The sequence below is a fragment of the Sebastes umbrosus genome, chromosome 19 (assembly GCF_015220745.1).
Source record: "Sebastes umbrosus isolate fSebUmb1 chromosome 19, fSebUmb1.pri, whole genome shotgun sequence".
Taxonomy (NCBI): domain Eukaryota; kingdom Metazoa; phylum Chordata; class Actinopteri; order Perciformes; family Sebastidae; genus Sebastes; species Sebastes umbrosus.
The window spans coordinates 7,160,172-7,180,623 of NC_051287.1; the positions used below are offsets into that span (position 1 = coordinate 7,160,172).

At 39.4% G+C, this 20,452-nt stretch overlaps 2 protein-coding genes across 2 annotated transcripts; both read left to right on the forward strand.

The window, feature by feature from the left end:
- mfsd14ba (major facilitator superfamily domain containing 14Ba) lies at window positions 1–12,451 on the forward strand. The gene is made up of 12 exons (XM_037753498.1): window positions 1–349; window positions 4,653–4,751; window positions 4,900–4,962; window positions 5,338–5,465; window positions 6,130–6,244; window positions 6,553–6,771; window positions 7,093–7,206; window positions 7,923–7,994; window positions 8,157–8,269; window positions 8,585–8,682; window positions 9,305–9,468; window positions 10,048–12,451. The coding sequence occupies exons 1-12, from the start codon at window positions 257–259 to the stop codon at window positions 10,318–10,320; spliced, it is 1,551 nt and encodes a 516-aa protein (XP_037609426.1). The 5' UTR covers window positions 1–256; the 3' UTR covers window positions 10,321–12,451.
- A 1,452-nt stretch (window positions 12,452–13,903) lies between these two features.
- LOC119478725 lies at window positions 13,904–20,354 on the forward strand. Its single transcript, XM_037753647.1, has 7 exons — window positions 13,904–14,019; window positions 15,462–15,581; window positions 15,670–16,038; window positions 16,179–16,292; window positions 17,051–17,584; window positions 17,894–18,010; window positions 18,142–20,354. Exons 1-7 carry the CDS (start codon window positions 13,938–13,940, stop codon window positions 18,726–18,728), a joined length of 1,923 nt encoding a protein of 640 aa, XP_037609575.1. The 5' UTR covers window positions 13,904–13,937; the 3' UTR covers window positions 18,729–20,354.
- The last annotated feature ends 98 nt before the right edge of the window (window positions 20,355–20,452 follow it).

A 20,452-nucleotide genomic window follows, 5' to 3' on the forward strand; every position in this document is an offset into this window, starting at 1 on the left:
CTGTTCCTGTCTAACTTGACGGTGTGAGAGAGAGAGAGTACCGGGCTGACCTGATCTAACGGATCTAACGGTTGTTAGACATTTTGAACATTAACGGTCATCTCAACACGGTTTATCTTTCTTATTATCAGCCGTTAGCTCGGTTCTTAGCCTCCTGCGAGGCTACATTTAGGGAGGAATCCTGGAAGCAGCCGGAGAACCGCGGATATCTACGCGACATGGATGCTTCGTGACCCGCGGCAGGTGTGTGGAGGAGATGCCGGTGGAGCCTCCGGCGGTGGCGGCGGCTGGAACCGGCCCCGGCCGAGTGGTGCTCGTCAAGAAGATCATCATGAAGGACGGAGCAACGGTCGGTGGATGAACCCGCTATTTTGATATTGATATTAATTTAGAATTAATTTATCAACATGTGTGCGACTGTTTATCCTGCATCAAACCATGAGATTTAAAATGATGTAGGCTTATATATTATATTTAATTATATTTAATTATTTTATATTATATTTAATTATTTTATATTATATTTAATTATTTTATATTATATTATATTTAATTATTTTATATTATATTTAATTATTTTATATTATATTTAATTATATTTAATTATTTTATATTATATTTAATTATTTTATATTTTATTTAATTATATTTAATTATTTTATATTATATTTAATTATTTTATATTATATTATATTTAATTATATTTAATTATTTTATATTATATTTAATTATTTTATATTATATTTAATTATATTTAATTATTTTATATTATATTTAATTATATTTCATTTTTTATATTATATTTAATTATATTTAATTATTTTATATTGTATTTAATTGTTTTATATTATATTTAATTATATTTCATTATTTTATATTATATTTAATTATTTTATATTATATTATATTTAATTATATTTCATTATTTTATATTATATTTAATTATTTTATATTATATTTAATTATATTTAATTATTTTATATTATATTTAATTATATTTCATTTTTTATATTATATTTAATTATATTTAGTTTTTTTTATATCATATTTAATTTTTGACATTATATTTAATTATATTAAATGTTTATATATTAAATGATGCATGTTATATTTATATAATGTACAGTTAGAATTAATTAAAAATAATAATAAAAAAACGGTTCAGGTGTGTGTGACGTATTAAAACATATGACGTAAGCATGTTGCTCATTTTCTAATTCAGTTGTGCTTTATGTTCATTTTTCAACAAAAACAACCATAAATAGGACCATTTCACATATAAAAACTGCTCAAATCGGCTTAAAAATGTATTTATTGACGATTGCTAGCAGGAATAAACCACTAGTAATAGAAATAAACATGTTAGAGATGATCAAATGAATGGATGACTACAGCCAGAACCGAGCAGCTGGGGTCCAAAATGGCTGTTTCTGTGTCGGATGGAGATGGAGATGGAGATGGAGAGAGAAGTGTGTTGTGTTGTGTTGTAAATGTAATGGAGAGCCTGGCAGAGCGGGTTTATAATGTGGCCCACAGTCACAGCTCAGCTTAGTGCGAGGAGAGGATGATGATGTGGTCATGGATGGATCCATTATCTGTTGCATAACAGCTCTCTGCCTGAACTACAGCGAGGACAGCAGATCCAACAGGAGGCTCTGTCAGCCTCCATTTTAACATCCTTCATGAGAAATAATTACATTATTTTAACACCACTAGTTTGTAATTTACTTTATTGAGACATATAATTTCAAGGGGAAACAGAAACATGCTATTAAAATGATCTTTATCTCAAATTGTGTTGTTACAGCATCAAGCAGAAACATGAGGATTTGCTGTTTTTCTCTGTCTGATATATAATGTCTGAAAATAATAGAACATTTGAAGACTTCACTTTGGGATTTTTGAAATTTTAATGGATAATTTTTTTGTTTATAATTTTCAGACATTGTATTGATGAAGATCAATTGAAAAAAATAATTGACAGATTCATAAATAGTGAAAATAATAGTAAGTTGCAGCCCTATACACACACATCTTCACATAAGGATTTATAAACCATCTACAATAAATGAGTGGCATCTCAGTGAGAGTATGTGTGACCTGGATTAATTGACCCGTCACCGTCTACCTGTTCTTACCGGACAACCTGTCGAGATTGAAAATAACATTAATAGAACCATCATCTAAGGGTTCATTCATTCAGCATCACTAAGGTCACAAGTTTTGTATCCAGCATAAAGACGATCAAGGATGAGATGAGAAATTAGATGATTAAAACACAAAGAGGCATAAATATACACACCAGATCAATTGAGTTGATGGCTCGACTTCCTAGTGCAAAAGTACCCAGATCTTCCGGCGATCTTCCGCATCCATTGGGCCCATGGTGCAGGTGTAGTAGCGTCCGGTCGCTCACATGGCTCGGTCACAGGGGTCACAACCGACGCGGTGTCGTCGCGGCTTGCTAACTCCGCCTCCCAGTCCTTCGCTCCAGCCTCGGTCTGGGTCTCATTCACATGAATAGAGGAAGGGAAATAACTCTGGATTCAGCTATTAGTGCATTTTACAACTTTTAGGACCTAATAATTCAAATAAAGGATATTCGAGTGTTCATACTGGGAAGTATATTCACCTCAAAAAAAATTTGCCACTGAGTTACAGACGTCTCTTTCCCAATGTAAGTCTTTGGGAAAAAGTATTTTTGGGCACAATGGCATCACGTGACAGACACAGAAGTTGTAGCACTGCCGTTTGGCCACTATGATAATTGGGATCAACGACTGGCGCTCCTGGGGGCTTGGTTACCCCTCATGCATTACTTTTGGACGGACCGGGGACAGTGCGTCAAACGATCAATGTCATTTGATATTGTGAGTGCTATAGGTGTGTGATGGCTCTGAGGTTCATATCTGATAGACAGTGTGTGGGAAGGAAGATGATTTTTGAGGCAGTGCGTGTGATGCCGGCAAGTTTGTTCTTGTTGGAGATGGTTAACATGGTGAAGAGGCAGGGGGAACAGTACAGTGGGAAGGGTTGGATTATGCTTTTGTAAAGCAACAACAGGAACTGGGGGAGCAACAGACAGCGCTCTGAGTTTACGGATGACATGAAGTCTTTGCTGGGATCTTTTATGGATGTCAGTGATGTGTTGATTGAAACTGAGTTTATTGTCTGTGATGAGTCCGAGATATTTGAAGCTGGTCATGCTCAACTGTCTTGCCGTGGATAGAGGCGGGGTTCAGTCCAGTATGGGTTGTGTTTGTAGTCCGAGTAGAGACCAATCACGCTGGAGCAGGCTTTGGTTGAATGCAGGTAAACAGTCCGTGTGGAGAGCAAAAGAGGCGGGACACATTTGCCCAGACAGGCGCTGGAATAGGGGGGACAACAAGACTTTTTGTCCCCCCACTTTCAGGTGTTATGGTCATAAAGTGGTAACGTAGCCAGGTAGGACCTTGGCAATAATGTCTATTTGCTGTTTAACATGTCGGACCTTGGGCCTAATTAAAATGATATCAGTGATCTGACATCCAGTGTGCTACAGTTTCATAATAAACCGAAAATATTTGTCCACCTTTCAACGGGTGGGGCAGCGCTGTTCCAGGCTCGGGATGAAGGTGGCTAGATATTACTATGTCACTGTATTGCATTGTTTGTTAATTTGAAATTAATTAAGAAAAAATGGTATCAGCCATGTTTGAAGTATCAAAGGCAACCAGAATATCGGAAGATAGCGGAAATCTTCACCCCATTAATGATCTATCCTCTAATATCCCTCCTGCTGACATGAAGCGTAATAATACAGGAGAGCAGCAAAGAATGAGTCATTATCTCAAATATGTGATGGTAGAACCTGTAATTATCCAAGCTAAAGATAGAAAATAGTCCATATCACCACCTTAATCCTGTGTATCTGTGTCAGTAGGTTGACAATCACTTCATGTGCGCTGCTCCACTTTAATACTCGTTCTATTTTAATCAGCCAAACTGCTCAACTGTGTTAAAAAAAATGGGTTTATTTCCTAGCCTGCTCTTCTATAGACGATTACCTGTACGCCATAAAATAATGTTATTATACAAAGGTTAAAATCTGCATGTTTTTATATGTATTTTTATGTGTTTATTTGTCAATAGACTAATCATGACGTTGACTTTTGTGTCAACGTCATGATTGCGTCACGGTGTTAGCTGGAGGCAAAACACCAGAAAGACTGGAGGCAAACACTAGCAGTGGGCTAAAGTTACACATCTAAAATGTCATCTTGGGGTCTAATGCTGAACTTGTAAGACACAAAACCTGCGCAGTAGAGGGCAAGAAATCCTGACATTTAGTCCCTAGAATGGGCCAACCTCCAAAAATACTGGAACCTACAATTCCCATAATTCAATGTGATACCATATTTCTTTAAGCTGCATGGAAACAACCACGTCTTTTAAACTCCTCTACCTCAGTTTGTAACGTAGGCTTTCTGGTATGAACCGTGATGATGTCATAGCAATGTCATCAGGATTATTTTCACAGACTTTAAATATCTTCATCCAGAGCCACAGAAGACATACAACTGCTAACATGATGACAAATTGATATTGTATGTAATGTAAAATTCACATTAAAATGTAATTTTGACTGTAAAATGTGTGTATGTGTGTTTCAGCTCCAGCAAGGTATCGGCAGGCCCAGCGTGTATCACGCGGTGGTGGTGATCTTCCTGGAGTTCTTCGCCTGGGGATTACTCACCACGCCCATGCTCACTGTGAGTAACACTGTGTGGTGGTGGGAAGACATTGGTCATATGTTTGTGACAACTTCCGAGCAACTAAATGGGTTAATGCAGATTGTAATGAACTTTAAAGCTGGAGTATCCTCTAGTCTAAATATTGGTGTTGTGCCTCTCTTCGTAGGTTTTACATGAAACATTTCCCCAGCACACGTTCCTGATGAACGGCCTCATTCAAGGCGTGAAGGTAAGAACTTCAACACTTCAGCTTTTTGACTCATACTGTAGATATCAATACATCCAGTTCCATAAAGATAGGGGTCACACAAGAGACAGATTAATGTTAACATTAGGCCCGAGCATTAGTCAGGCTCCAAAACCTCTGCATCTTACATTTCTCGTAAACACCCATGTTTTTCAACCCGAATGACATCACTACGACATCATCAGTATAATTTTCTCAGGCATTATTTAAAAGGTACTAACCATGACTAGTAAACTTATCTTCATATTTAAAAGAGTAATAAATGTGGAATCTTGTTTGATATAAGACCAAACAACAGAAATATATTTCACTATTGCAGATGTAGGATTGTTTATTTGGTCGCCTCTTCCTATCAAGGGTCTGCTGTCATTCATGTCTGCTCCTCTGATCGGTGCGTTGTCGGACGTGTGGGGCAGACGGACCTTCCTGTTGGTCACCGTCTTCTTCACCTGCGCTCCAATCCCTCTGATGAGGCTCAGCCCCTGGTAGGACTCACTGCTCTCTACTGGCACAATCATGTTAATGTCATACAAACTGAGATATACATGTACAATGATGGCCAATAATGTTGATGTTTATAATATTTTTTCTATCGATAAATAAAGCTTAAACAGAGGGGGTCAATGACATTTGAGATCAGTCGACTATAGGCAAGACTTGACTAATCAGATTCGGCTATTCAGATTCTTAGTCGGGGACACCGCTAGACATTCGGTACAGCCCTAGCGAGGTCCAACATTGATGTTGGGTGATACGGTCTGGTACACAGTCGGCGCTTTAGTTCATCCCAAAGGTGTTGGATGGGGTTGAGGTCAGGGCTCTGTGCTGGCCAGTAAAGTTCTTTCACACTAAACTGGGAAAACCATTAATATACTGGAAGTAAAAAAAAAAAAAAGTTGAAATATCTCAAAAAAGTTTTTCACGCTTCCTGAGGTGTAAAAGTTAGTCTATCAATAAAAACAAAATGCAAGAAAGTGCAATGGAAACGGACTAAATCACGACGTACATGCAGCCTGCGACTTAATCAGATTTTCCACATGGTTTCCCATTGTTTGAGGTTGTACCTTCAATATATGTAAAAGACAAATCCATCCACAGTTGGAATTTGAAACTGGAACTGAGTTTTCCTCACACCTGCTCTTCCTACAGGTGGTACTTCGCCATGATCTCCATGTCCGGAGCTTTCTCCGTCACCTTCTCGGTCATCTTCGCCTACGTTGCTGATGTGACGGATGAAAGAGAGAGGAGTACAGCCTACGGTCTGGTAAGGACTCCTGTTTGATGCGTTGTCATACAAAATATATGCATATGAAAGTATACAAGAGACAATTACAATAATAGGGTCCTTTGTCTGATGAATATACAGTGTTTTAATTTATTTATTCATCTTCTATACATTTGAGACAGGTGAAAGGTGGTGTGTTCAGTTTATTGTCCTTATAATAAAGACAAAAATGCTTTCAGCATCTCCGCCTCTTGGTTTCAACAAATTAAGTGCAGCCTTTACTGGGTTTTCCAACCTTTAAAATCCATCTTCTTTGTCTCTCTCTGTCTCTCTTCTTAACTCTGTAGGTGTCGGCTACTTTCGCAGCCAGCCTGGTAACGAGTCCAGCTATCGGTGCGTACCTGTCGGCCTGGTACGGAGACAACCTGGTGGTTCTGCTGGCCACGCTCATCGCTCTGGCCGACATCTGCTTCATCCTGCTGGCCGTGCCCGAGTCTCTGCCGGACAAGATGAGGCTCAACACCTGGGGGGCGCCCATATCCTGGGAGCAGGCCGACCCCTTCGCTGTCAGTAACCAATATACTACAATACAGTAGCTGATTGGTTGGTTGAATAATGAAGTCATAGCAGGTAGATTTGTTGTGTTTTTGGACACAGTAGTGGAGACGTGGGTGAAGGCACCTCAGTGTTCCTCATCACAGTAACATTATTTTAATAATTTAATGATGCTACAGGATTACATTGTATGGAAGCCTGATACTGCTACAGCATAATGATATAATAATATTTGATAATGGATATGATTCAGATGCATTTCCCAGACTGTATCATTGAGTCCCAGGCATTACAGTAACTTTGTATTTCCCGTCTCTCTCTCTCTCCTTCAGTCTCTGAGGAAGGTGGGTCAGGACCCGACAGTCTTACTGATTTGCATCACTGTGTTCCTGTCTTACCTGCCAGAGGCCGGACAGTACTCCAGCTTCTTCCTCTACCTGAGACAGGTGAGACACACTGCTGCCTAATGCACTGTTTTTCCAAGAGCAAGTATTAACAGTACTACTGCCATTGTTACTACAACTGCTTTTTAAAGTGACTGTGTGTGGAATTTAAAGATTTTCGTCACATTTGCGCTATCAAATTAATAATTTGTGTGCACCAATTAACATAACGTTAAACAATAGCATTGGTGATTTTGGACTATTTTTTAGGACGGCTCACTCCTAAATCATCTCAGCACCCCTAAAAAAACAATTATCAAACCCTCTGATACCCATGGGATCCCTGACAACAAAGAAATGACTGTCTTTAAGAGGCTGTGCCATGAAGATATTTAGGCAAAAGTTTGCCGATCATCCTCTGAATGCTCTAGGTTTCTAGTTTGTTGTTGTAAGGTTTCATGAGGCTGTGATTATCCTAGAGGTCACCACAGGTCAATTTATACAGCAAGGTCAAGTCAAGGTCAAAAAATGGTCTCACTATATGAAATACCTAATTTATGTAATTCCATGACTGTTTATGAACCCCAGTATGGAAAAATATTCAAACACACTATTTTAGAATACCTGAAAATAACAGGGGAGAATCGTGGGTATCCGTCGAACCCATTCTCATTCACATATCTTAGTTTATTAGTGAGCATAAAGTACTTATTTTTTTCTCAATGACTCTTTAGAAAGTATTAATTATGATAAAAACAAATGTCTATCTGTCCCTCCAGGTCATAAATTTCTCCTCCACGACCATCGCTGTCTTTATTGGAGTGGTGGGCATCCTTTCCATCGTAGCACAGGTAACACAAACACTCTAGAGGATATTCATACACCATTTACACATAAGCCCCACTCATCATTTCTAGTATCACATCCTGACACATGAATTATGCATGTTTCTTACACAAGTACAAGGTTTGAACAAAATAAAAATTCTTGTTCCTCTCCCTCTCCCTCCTCAGACTCTCTTCCTCACACTGCTGATGAGGACTCTGGGTAATAAAAACACCGTCCTGTTGGGTTTGGGCTTCCAGATCCTCCAGCTGGCCTGGTACGGCTTTGGATCAGAGCCATGGTGAGATCTGATGAGAGGTTTCTGTTTTTCACCACCTGTTTTTGGTTGTAGGTTGAATAGAGGGAATGGTTAGCAATATGACATGATTAGTATAGCTACCTATTATCATAAGCATTGTTTATTGGCTCCAATAATCAAACTAAGAAGCTGATGTTTGTTCACTGCTGGTGAAAAGTATATAGTAGAAAATATTTTGTTGCCTAAACCTAATGACATAGCTTTGTTGCCGAACCTTAAATTGTTTCTGTGGTGGCGGCATTGAAATACAATCTGGACAATATCACAAAGAGATCTGACATACATGTTTGTTAACAGGATGATTTGGGCAGCTGGTGCTGTAGCAGCGATGTCCTCCATCACCTTCCCAGCTGTCTCTGCTCTGGTGTCACATTCTGCTGATTCGGATAAACAAGGTGATAAAGAAAACCTCTCCTCTCCTCTCCTCTCCTCTCCTCTCCTCTCCTCTCCTCTCCTCTCCTCTACTCTACTCTACTCTACTCTACTCTACTCTACTCTACTCTAGCATACTCTACTCTACTGTACTCTCGTCTCATCTCCTTTCTCTTCTCTCCTCTCTCTTCTCTCCTTTCCTCTTTCCTCCCTTTCTCTCCTCCCCTTTCTTTCTTCTCTTTCTCTCCTCTCCTCTCTCCTCCTCTCCTTTCCTTTCTCTCCTCTCTTTCTCTCCTCTCCTTTCTCTCCTACTTTCCTCTCCTCCCCTCCTCTCCTTTCTCTCCTCCTTTCCTCTCCTCCTGTCTTCTCTTTTCTCTCCTCTCTTTCTCTCTCCTCACCTTTCCCCCCTCCTCTCCTTTCTCTCCTCCTCTCCTTTCTCTCCTCCTCTCATCTCCTTTCTTTCCTCCTATTCTCTCCTCCTCTCCTCAGATCAATAGGTCAGTGTGTTATTATGGATTTTTCAGATGGAAGTTTGTATTACTAAACCAGGCAGTGAAAGTTAAATCTGTAAGCAGATACAGCGTTCACTGTGTCTCCAGTAACATGTCTCCAGTAACATGACCATATCTTGTCCCCCCCCTGCAGGCGTGGTCCAGGGCATGATCACAGGGATCAGAGGTCTGTGTAATGGTCTGGGTCCAGCTTTGTATGGATTCATCTTCTTCCTCTTCAACGTGGAGCTCAGCCCCATAGACCCCATCCAGGGAGAGTTCAACATCGACCCCCTACCTGTGCAGAGTCCCACTGAGGTACAGCCAGCATACACTCAAATACACTCAAATACACCCCAACCCTCCACACCAGAGTCTCACAACCTTCTTCTCTTTCTGCAGAAAACTGTTCTGCACTTCTCGCCTGCATCTAACTATATTTACTCTAAGCAGTTATGTCAGCAGTCTATCGTAGGCAGGCGGTCACACTGACGTTTTGTTTTGTGCTGTTAATTGATTTCCAATAATAAATATATGCATGTATTTGCATAAATCAGCATATTTGCCCACTCCTATGTTGATAAGAGAATTAAATACTTGACAAATCTCCCTTTTGAGGTACATTTTGAACAGATAAAAAATGTGTGATTAATTTGCTATTAATTTCGATTAACTATGGACAATTATGCAATTAGTCCCATTTAAATATTTGAATCGATCGACAGCCATATTTTTTGATTAATTGATTTTACTTGGAATTAAATGTGTTATATAAAATGAATTGCCATGCCATGTTTAACAGAGAAAATATGAGCAATGTGTGATATGCTTTAGTCAGTTGTGCTCCAGATGAGATTTGAGAAAATGAAAGGAAAAATGTCTTTCTCTCTCTCTCAGCGAGGCCTCATCCCCGGCCCGCCCTTCCTGTTGGGGGCGTGCAGCGTGGTTGTCGCCTTCATCGTTGCACTCTTCATCCCCGAGAAGACTTCCTTCTCCTCCTCCGCCTCCCATCTGTCCCTCAGCGACAAGCCCCACCTGGACAGCAAAGAGTCGATGTCCTCACTGGCCGGCGTCCACATCAACACCCCCCTCCCGGGCAGCGACGAGGAGACCCCTCCCACCGCCAGCGACGAGGACTTTGAGCCGCTGTTGCAGGACAGTATCGTTTGATGGACAGGTGGAAGGACCACAGAAAGTGGGACTTACATCGCGGTTTGAATGATTGACTTTCTGTAACAAAGATGAACACATTTTCTTTGCTGCAGGGCGGAACTAAGTGTACTTTTATTGTCAGAAGATTGCGATTGGCGGCAAGAAGCTCCAATAGCATTATTGCGTTGCCAGGAGGCGGTACTGACATATAACTTCAGGCAGTAACATCTTTTGAGCGACCAATGAGGATGTTTCTTTCACCAGGTGACGGGAGCTGCAAATCAGATGTTGTCGTACGATTTGACTGAAGAGGATTATTCGACTGCCAGCAAGACGGCGGGGCCACCAGGGACAACACAGTTTAAAGGGAAACCATCGTTGGATTGACAAGAGGAGGGACTAACTGTGTTTTTTTATGGCCTGGTTTGGGACACGCCCACATCAAATCCCCTGAAGGGAAAGAGTATTTTTGCGTTTTTAATGGAAGGATTATCGTTCATCTTTAAGCTTGAAGTTGTTGATTGTTTTTGTGATAAACAAGAAAAGGTGTTTTTACCTTCAGCTGTATCATTTTTGAAGCCGTATTTTGATGCTGTGATTATTTCTTATTGGTTATTGTACAAATGAAACAACATATTTACCGCAGCCAAAACATTAGTGTTGATTTATACTTTTTTTTTTTGAAGATTTTAAGAAGTTTTTCTTTTTCTTTTTGGCAGGGTTTTTATTCTTTTATAAGTGTACAGTGTCTTACCTTCTACAAGCTATCGATCGCTAACAAGGAATGAATGTGATGAGCTGAGAGATGAGTCAGCCACCTGAAATCCAACATGTCAAAAGTTTTAATAGTTATTTTCATCTCACGGTCATCAAAAATTAATCAAAATAACAGAGCACCTCCCCGGGTAGTTTTTACTCACAATTTCACCAGATATTATCCCCGTTTGTCACTCTACCTCAGATCAGCGTGTTTTTAAATCACACTCAACCTGGATTTACTCATCTTGTATCACGTTTATTTTATTTTTATATCAATATTATATATATTATGAATGCTGCTGGCTGCTGCCAGTGGGAAAACCTCAGAGCTGCAACTTTGGCTGTAGCGGTCAACAGTGTTGGAACTTCGCTGGTCATTTGCGTGCTGAGGGGTGTCTCATAACCCACAGTTGGAAGGTTATTTGTTGCAGATATGAGGTTTTTCCCTGACAGCAGTGATATTCCTGTGAATGAACTTATACTTGAAGCATCAGACGGAGATTTTACCAGAGCTTTAGAGAAGACTTAGAAAGTTTAGCAGTATATAACTGACACAGAGTGCACATATAGTTATTTGCTTAATGAGCTTGAAATGTAAATGTACATGTGAATGATATTAGGGTTTGTATATAAGGGAGATTGGCTTGTTTATTGTGGTTGATATGAAGGTTTTCCTTCAGTTTTCAGTCCTGTGTAGATCAATGGCACTAACACAGTCTGGGTTGGGGGTTCAATTCCCCCCTGTGCAGCTAAACATATATAACTGTTATATGAGATCATTCTTTATGTTTTATATGTTCATTCAGATTAGATTATGAAACAAAATATAATGATAGTTATTTGTCACGCCTGAGCATGTTTACCTGCACACTAGTATCCTGGTAATGAGTCTTATTTTCATCTTTTTTTTTTTTTTTAAATACAATTTGAAAGGTGCTAGATCAGATCAACGTATCTGCAATTTTTCTTGTATAAACTTAAACAGATCTGATTTTTAATTATTTTTTTTTAATCTAATCTGTTTAAGATCTTTCATTAATCAAAGACTACTTGAAATAACCCAAATCACATAATTTTTGAAAACCAGGATGAGTGAAAATCCAAGTTTCTGTAGCAAAGATGATCATAATATCCCAGATCACAAGTAGGATATTAGTGTGCATGTGAACACTCACAGTTATCTAATTGACGACTGCACTCGCTCAGTTAGTCCTGCAGCAGTGACTCTGACTCGACAGTGTAAATATTGTACATGGATTGGATGTTTGTACATGTTAAGATATGAAATGTACATGGGATTCACTGTAAATATACGTTGTCTGTCGTCTTGTCTGGAAATGTACCAGCCAGTTGTTGGTTATTGGAAATTAAAACAGAACAACACTAGGCATCTGCTTGAATAGTGCTTTTTTTAAATTCTAGCTGGTTGTTGTTCCCACACGTCCTCCTGAGAACCAGAAAAATGTTTTCTCTTTAGCCTATTTCAACTGTGGAATGACTCATCTCATTCAGAAACAGTGACTATATGTTCTGTTATACGTTCTTGGTGTAGGACATGAGGACGTCACTGTGGAAAAATAACATTTGTAGTGCATTTATGTAACTGTACACACTGTTAGGTCTGATGAACTCGATTTAATTTGTTTACTAAAGGAGATCTGAAGAACTTAACATAGTTATAACCATGACTTTACTTTCTTTCAGAGCTAGAGTGAAGGTATCATGTGAAACTAGAAAATCTAAGGAATCCATTGGTACCAACCATGTCATACTAGCTCGTTGGGAGGGAGGTTAAATAAAAGTCCAATGTTTGTTTTTCTGGCGAGGAAAAACTGGCATGGCCATTTTCAAAGGGGTCCCTTGACCTCTGACCTCAAGATATGTGAATGAAAATGGGTTCTTTGGGTACCCACGAGTCTCCCCTTTACAGACATGCCCACTTTATGATAATCACATGCAGTTTGGGGTGTTATGTTATATTACAAATTCATTATAAATTAGATTTTGATTTTTTTTTAAATAATACATTTTAGATTTAAAGGTCATACATACCTTGGAAACATTAGATGACAAACAATGTCAGGTTCATGATCTTCCTTCCTTCTACTAAATATTTAAATGTCAAATCTCAATCTAAATTAAAATCATCAAATGAGCTAAATTGCATTAAATTTATTGAAATAAAAATATATATCTTATATAAAAAATATATATATATATTTTTTATATATTGTATTATTATATATATATATAATTAGACTTTTTTTATTATTTAGATAAAATTAAAAAAAAACTATGTAGTGTGGAACAGAAGTGCCTCTGTGGGTTGACATTGGGGCAACAGCTGAAATACTAAATAGCTATTAAATATTTAAATGTCGAATCTCAATCTAAATTAAAATCATCAAATGAGCTAAATTGCATTAAATTTATTGAAATAAAAATATATATCTTATATAAAAAATATATATATTTTATTTTATATATTGTATTATTATTATTTTATTTTATTATACTTTATATATATATATATATATATGAATCTCAATCTAAATTAAAATCATCAAATGAGCTAAACTGCATTCAATTTATTTAAATAAAAATATATATTTTATATTCAAAAAATATAAGTATTGTATTATATAAATATTAATTTATTATTTAAATTAAATTAAAATAAATTCATGTAGAATAGAGCAGAAGTGCCAGATCTGTGTGTTGACATTTGGGCAACAGCTGAGGAGATGAACAGCAGTCAACAGCGACCTCTACTGGGCAATGCGGGTTATTGCTCCCAGTCTCGTCCAATCAGAGCCCGACTTGTGAGTCACGTGTGGCGGCATAGAAAGAAGAAGAAGGCTCCAAGGGCAACAATAATGGAGGCGCCTCCGTTCAGCTTCACACCGGAGCGCTTCTGGACGGAGGAGAAAGAGAGGTCACTCATTGCCTTCTTCTCCAGTAAGTCAAACACCCTACAAACAGCAACTCTTAACTCCCAAAAAAAGTTGCTGTTTTGGTCGATGTGTTGTCGTAAACTAGCAACAAATTGGGGGCAACCGTTGCTCGACGAGACCGACGGAAATGACCAGACAGAGAACAGCAATGGCGACTACAGCAACTGAAGAATAGTTAGCTGTTATTCACCTTAAAATGTGTTAAAAAACAGCTTCTTAACTTCTGTTTGTGTGTTTTAAACGTTTCACCTGTTAGTCTGAATATGAATAGATGAAATTAATGAAGTATTTTGGCTTTTAATTGAATGTAAATGGAGTTTTGTTAGATTTTAGGATCAGTATTCATGTTGTGAAGTTACAGTGCTTCTGATTGTCAACACATTTTAATCTCGTCTTTAAGCCTAATGCAAATTATACAATATTTTTTCAGGAACTATAATAATGCATAGTGACTCCTGATGCTCCCATATATTTTTCACCAGAATATCCTAAAAAAAACACTCACATATCACCTAACTAAATATATATATATATAAACATACATTGAATATGCTCTCCTTAAAGGTCCCATATGGTGCTCATTTTCAGGTTCATACTTGTTTATTGTGTTTCTACTAGAACATGTTTACATGCTGTAATGTTAAAAAAAAAACTTTATTTTCCTCATTCTGTCTGTCTGAATATACCTGTATTTACCCTCTGTCTGAAACGCTCCGTTTTAGTGCATTTCAACGGAATTGCGTTGCTAGGCAACAGCTTGGGTCCATGTTTACTTACTGTCAGCTGATGTTATTTACATACACTGCAACGGGAAATAAACTGGGACACATTTAGGATGTTTACGTTTAAAACCGTGTAATGGTCTAAATATTGTATATTTGTGACATCACAAAATGACAGAAATCCTAACGGCTTGTTTCAAACGCACAATTTGTGAATGCGGGCTGTGTGTATTCCTCCGTATATTGAGCGTTTTGATAGTTTAACAGTATTTCTAAAGCACTTAAACCTGCTTTATAATATAAAAGACATGAAAATGTCACTTTTTACAATATGGGACCTTTAAAGCCACCAGACTCCATTGACAGAAACCTGCTCCTTTTCCAAACACTTTCCAATGATTTGGCTTCTCAGATGGTTCTTTTTTTTTTTTTTTTGTAAGTTATTTTTTGGGGGCATTTTCCATTTTTTTTATTGAGAGGACAGTGGATAGAGTCTTGGAAAGGGGGGAGAGAGAGAGTGGATGCGGAATGGGCCACAGGCCGGATTCGAACCCGGGCCGCCGCGGTCAGGACCAAGCCTTGTTACATGGGCGCCCGCTCTACCAACTGAGCTAACCCAGGCACCCCAGATGGTTCTTTTAAACAAACCATCTGGCGGGTCAGGTTACGATGAACCAACATTTGGCAATAATGAAAAAGAAATGCTTTGTTTCTTATTTCCCAGCGCACAGTTGTCTGTGGAACCACAAGTCAGAGAGCTACAAGAACCGACAGCTGCGATGGAAAACCCTGGAACACCTGAGGATCCTCCTGTCAGGTCACCCCCCACCTGCTCCTTTCACAGGTAAGGCTGTGGTTCGGAGCCATTGATTTTCCCAAGTGGCATTTTGTTTAGCAGCAAAAAACATCTGCTCTTCTGTTTTTCTTTCCAGTGGAAGACATCAAGAACAAGTTCAAGAACCTCCGCACCACCTATCAGCGTCAGTACAAAATGGTAAAGGCCAGCCAGGTGTGCAGGTCGGACGACGTGTTCGTGCCGCAGTGGAAGCACTACCAGCAGCTGATGTTCCTGCAGGGCTGCTGGGACCAGGACGACGGCCCCGACGACCAGCCGCCCTCGCCGCTGACCGTTCCACAGGAGGAGAGCCAGCCTGTCGTCACCTCCCCGGGGCTGATCATCTCCTTCCTCCCCACCCTGTCCACCTCCTCCCCCTCCTCGTCCTCCTGCATCCCCTCCAACATGATGATTAAATGTTACTGGACTGAAGAGAGGGAGCGTGCACTAATAGCCTTCTACTCCGGTAAACAAAACACAGATTCATATGATTAGTTGTTACAGATGGTTTGGGATACAAAGACAAAACATTCTGATGGTTTGTTTGGATTCTTACAATGACAGTGTTTCCTAGTTAATGGGTGTTGTTGTTGTTGTCGTGCACAGAGCATAACTGTCTCTGGAAGAAGAAGTCTGAAAACCACAACAACCGTCAGCTCAGACAGAGGCTGCTGGAGGCTCTGAGGAACCAGCTGTCTGATCACGCAGTGTCTTTCTCAGGTAAACAATATCACATTGTCCTGCTTGTTTTTTAATGGCTGCAGCCCAACATGTTATCCCTGTCTGGGTTCAATTCCCACTGGAGATCACAAGTACAATACAATTCAGGAAACTGATGCTGGACCAACATTTTTATTACATGTTTCACATTTTATTATCATCCCTTAAACCATCCCATGACGCCCCCACAAGGCCCAGTCGCCCAACCTAAGATCCGCTGCTTTAAGGTAATAGGTTAACATTTAGTTACTTATTTATTTTCTTTCGTGAGGGAGAACATTGCGATCTGGGTCACTCCTGTTATGCAGCAACTGTCCCAATGAATAACTTCCCCATATTTTCTTTAAAATGTGTTGAATATTTATAGCAAATGGCTTAAATTATAGATTAATAGATAGATTAAGGTCTTCTTAGAAAATAAACAAAGAATAATTCACATATTTTTTTTATATTTATATATATATATATATATATATATATATATATATATATATATATATATATATATATATATATATGTATATATATATATATATATATATACACATATATATATATATATATATATATATATATATATATATATATATATATACACATATATATATATATATAGGTTCCCAGAGGCGTGCGTGCGGTAGTTGTCGCTCTAAAATCAAATAGAAAAAACAACATGAATTGAGAAACAAGTGATGTAGGAGATTTTAATATTTATTCATGAACTTATGGAAAGTGACTTCTTTGTTCCTGTTTTGCAGTTGAGGACATGAAGTGCAAGTTCAAGAACCTTCGGACAGTTTTCAACCGTGAGTACAAGGCGGTCCAGGCTAGCAGGCTGTCTGACAAACTCTACGTGTCCAAATGGAAACACTACCAGCAGCTGCTCTTCCTCTGCGAGTCCTGCGACGAAGACGACAGCCCGGACGACCTGCAGATACTGACGCCACAGGAAGACAACGATCTGGAACATGGAAGCCAAACACCTTCTTCCACCCTGAGCAGCCTCTCCTCCGGCTCCGCCCAGACCAACAACAACAAGTTCAACAACCCGTCCGCTCCCTCCAGCGATGCCAAAACCAACACCAGCGCTGCATACCAAATCTTCCTCTCTGCGTCTCCAGATAATCTCAAACTAGAGAGCCCGACAACTGCTCCCACATTCCCCGCCTCTCCGTCCACGGACAGCAAACCTTGCACCAACCCCTCCCCTCTAAATGACAGCAGACTGAGCAGCGACTCCCGCTGCCACTGGAACGAGGCCAAAGTTCAGCAGCTCATAGCATTTTACTCTGGTAGGTGGCATCATTTATGTTGCGGTTGGATTTTTTTAAGTTAAAGGGCTGTGTGGGTGTGTACAGACCAGGCTTTATATGATGAGAGGCAAGTGGGAAAAACATTTCATTTTACAGGTCCGCAAATTTCATGGTAATTAGGTGATAATTAGCAAGTAACCCATTTGAAATTTCTTTGGAATTACTGCCAAATTACCCCAATATTTACCACCAAAATGTATCGAAAATTACTTTATTGTAAACATGTTATGTTGACAACTGAAAGTGATATAGTGAGAGGAATAATACTAATCATGTGCTTATTTCCAGGGCACAGCTGTCTGTGGAACCATAAGTCCGAGAGCTACAGGAACAGGCTGTTGAGACAGAGTCTGTTGGAGACGCTGAGCAGCCTCCTGTCTGACAACGAGTCAGTCCCATTCACAGGTAACAATTATGGTTATAATGTTGTCAATAGGATAACTTTGACTTTAAATTGTGATCTGAAGAAAATTATTCTTCACACCATTTCTCCAAAGTGTTGAGGCTAACAGTTTCTGTGATTCTTCATTCTTCAGTGGAAGACATAAAGACAAAGTTCAGGAACCTGCGAACCATTTTCCAACGTGAACACAAGGCGGTGAGCTCAAACAAAACATGTGGATCCGAGGACTTTTACCTGCCAAAGTGGAAACACTACCGCGAGCTGATGTTCCTCTGCGACTCCTGCGATGAGGACGAGCGACCTGAAGACCTCCACGAGCCGCAGGAGTCCGGCCTCCTCCACCTGGACAGCCAAGGCCTCACCAGCCATTACCACGGCGCCAACCAAACTGCTACCAAACTGAACATCACTCCACGAAGCCTCGAAGCCCCTCCCTCGCCTACTCCCCCAGACTCCCAGCACTCGTCCCCCTCCTCCTCCCCCTCCACGGCCTCCTCCAGGGTGTCAGGAGGACGCAAGCGGGCGAGCCGTCGCCTCGCGCCGCCCTCCAGCGAGGTGCTGGACATCATGAGGACGTTCTGTCAAAGCCAGGCGGTGTCGCCGCACGCAGGGTTCCTGAAGTACGTGGAGGAGTGTCTGAACGAGACGCCGCCAGACAAAGTGAAGAAACTGAAGAAGAAGATAATTGAGACGATCCACAGCGTGTCAGAGGAGGTTTAGTGTTTGTGGAGCTCAAGTCAGTCTCACTGTTGTTTTTTTCTTCTACCTTAGTCTCTTTCATATCCACCTTATTCCGAGCCCCCATGATGCCTTGCGTGAATTATGGGTGCAACTTCTGGTGCATCGTGTCACTGAACCGGAACTGGCGTTTTCCATGGTAACGCTGCGCTATTCCTCTCTCCTGGAGCAATTGTATTAAAAATCTAGTAAAACATGTGTGAACACCACCTATTACACCTCAAACGGGATAATGTGACACTGAATAAGTGGCCTCATATAACCTACACTAGCATATTTAACTACTTTATTGACTCCGTTGCTACAGACGGTGAAGCGATGAACAATCTGAAAAGCTCTGAGGCAGATCAGTATCTCCACAGTAACAAGGTTTTGTTTTTTTTCTACACAGATAACCGTACTTAAACTATTTGTAGTCTAACGCTGCCCTGCACTCCGTGCCATAAACTGCCTTACATTTTAAACTGTAAAGAAAATAGTAAAAGTAACTGGCTGTCATTAAACCAACGCTACCATGCTGTGTCCTCCCTACACATGAAATCATAGGTAGGTCTGTAGGTAGGCGATGGAAACCGTACCGTTGGTCACAAGAACAATCCCTTTTTCTGGTTCTTAGAACAGCCGCGGACAGCGCAACAAGTACCAGAGCTTTGCAAGGACATTTTAGAAAATGTAAAGTCTACAGTAATGTTCCCGAGAATAAGGTGGATAGCTTCCTAACAGTTGTACTAACATTACTCACCAGCTATTAACTTGCCAAAGGTAGCACCCTAATGCAAACAATAGCATGTTAACATACATAAGTTATCATCTCGGTCATAAACATGAACCAAAGTGTTTGACAAGTGGACATTTTTATCTGTTGGTGGAACTAGAGGAAAGAATCGGGATCACCAAAGCCATGTCATTTGTGGACCATGTTGGGCTGACTGACATCTTTGTATGGATTTAGTGCTATCTATGGTAAAACCACACAATTTGACCAAAAGACAATAGATTGACATACTCTTAAAGCACTACAGTATTTTAAAATGTGTTGTGAATAACTGTTGTTGCCAAAATGGTCATCCAGAGAACCTTCCCAAAAATAATTAAATCGCAAGAGACTAGTAAAGATAGAGAAAAACGTCAGCGTCATTCCCCGTGCTCAAAGTATATTTTTGTCCCACTGTGTGGTTTTAATGTCACGGTGATGAGATTCATTCCTAAATGACATACCCACCATTTGGGTTTTTTAAGTTTATATAAATGTATTTTGTGAGTACAGGTGTTTCAATATTTAGGGCAGTATTTACAAATTTTAAGAATTCAGTCACAAAAGAACCTTGTTTTCTGAACCTGTAATGTGCCCCTTTTATTTATTTTAGCTTTCTCTAAAGCTACGTAAAGATCTACGTATGAGAATGTTACATTTACCGTTTCTTTGCTCATCAACTTGTTGAGGTTTTATTGCTATTATCTCATTAACAGCTGCTGTACAGCTGTAAAAATGATTTTAAGTTTATAGACCTTCAAGTAGTCATCTTTAAAAAAGATCTATGCATGTTAATACTTTTAAATGTTTAAAAAAGATGTTCTTATTGATTAAATCAAAATCTTTTGACGCAATAATGGTTATTTTTTTGACATCGGATATTATTGACAGTTTTTTAAACCTGTTTTTTTTCACATTTATATAAGAATAATTTATATAATTTGTTTGGTGT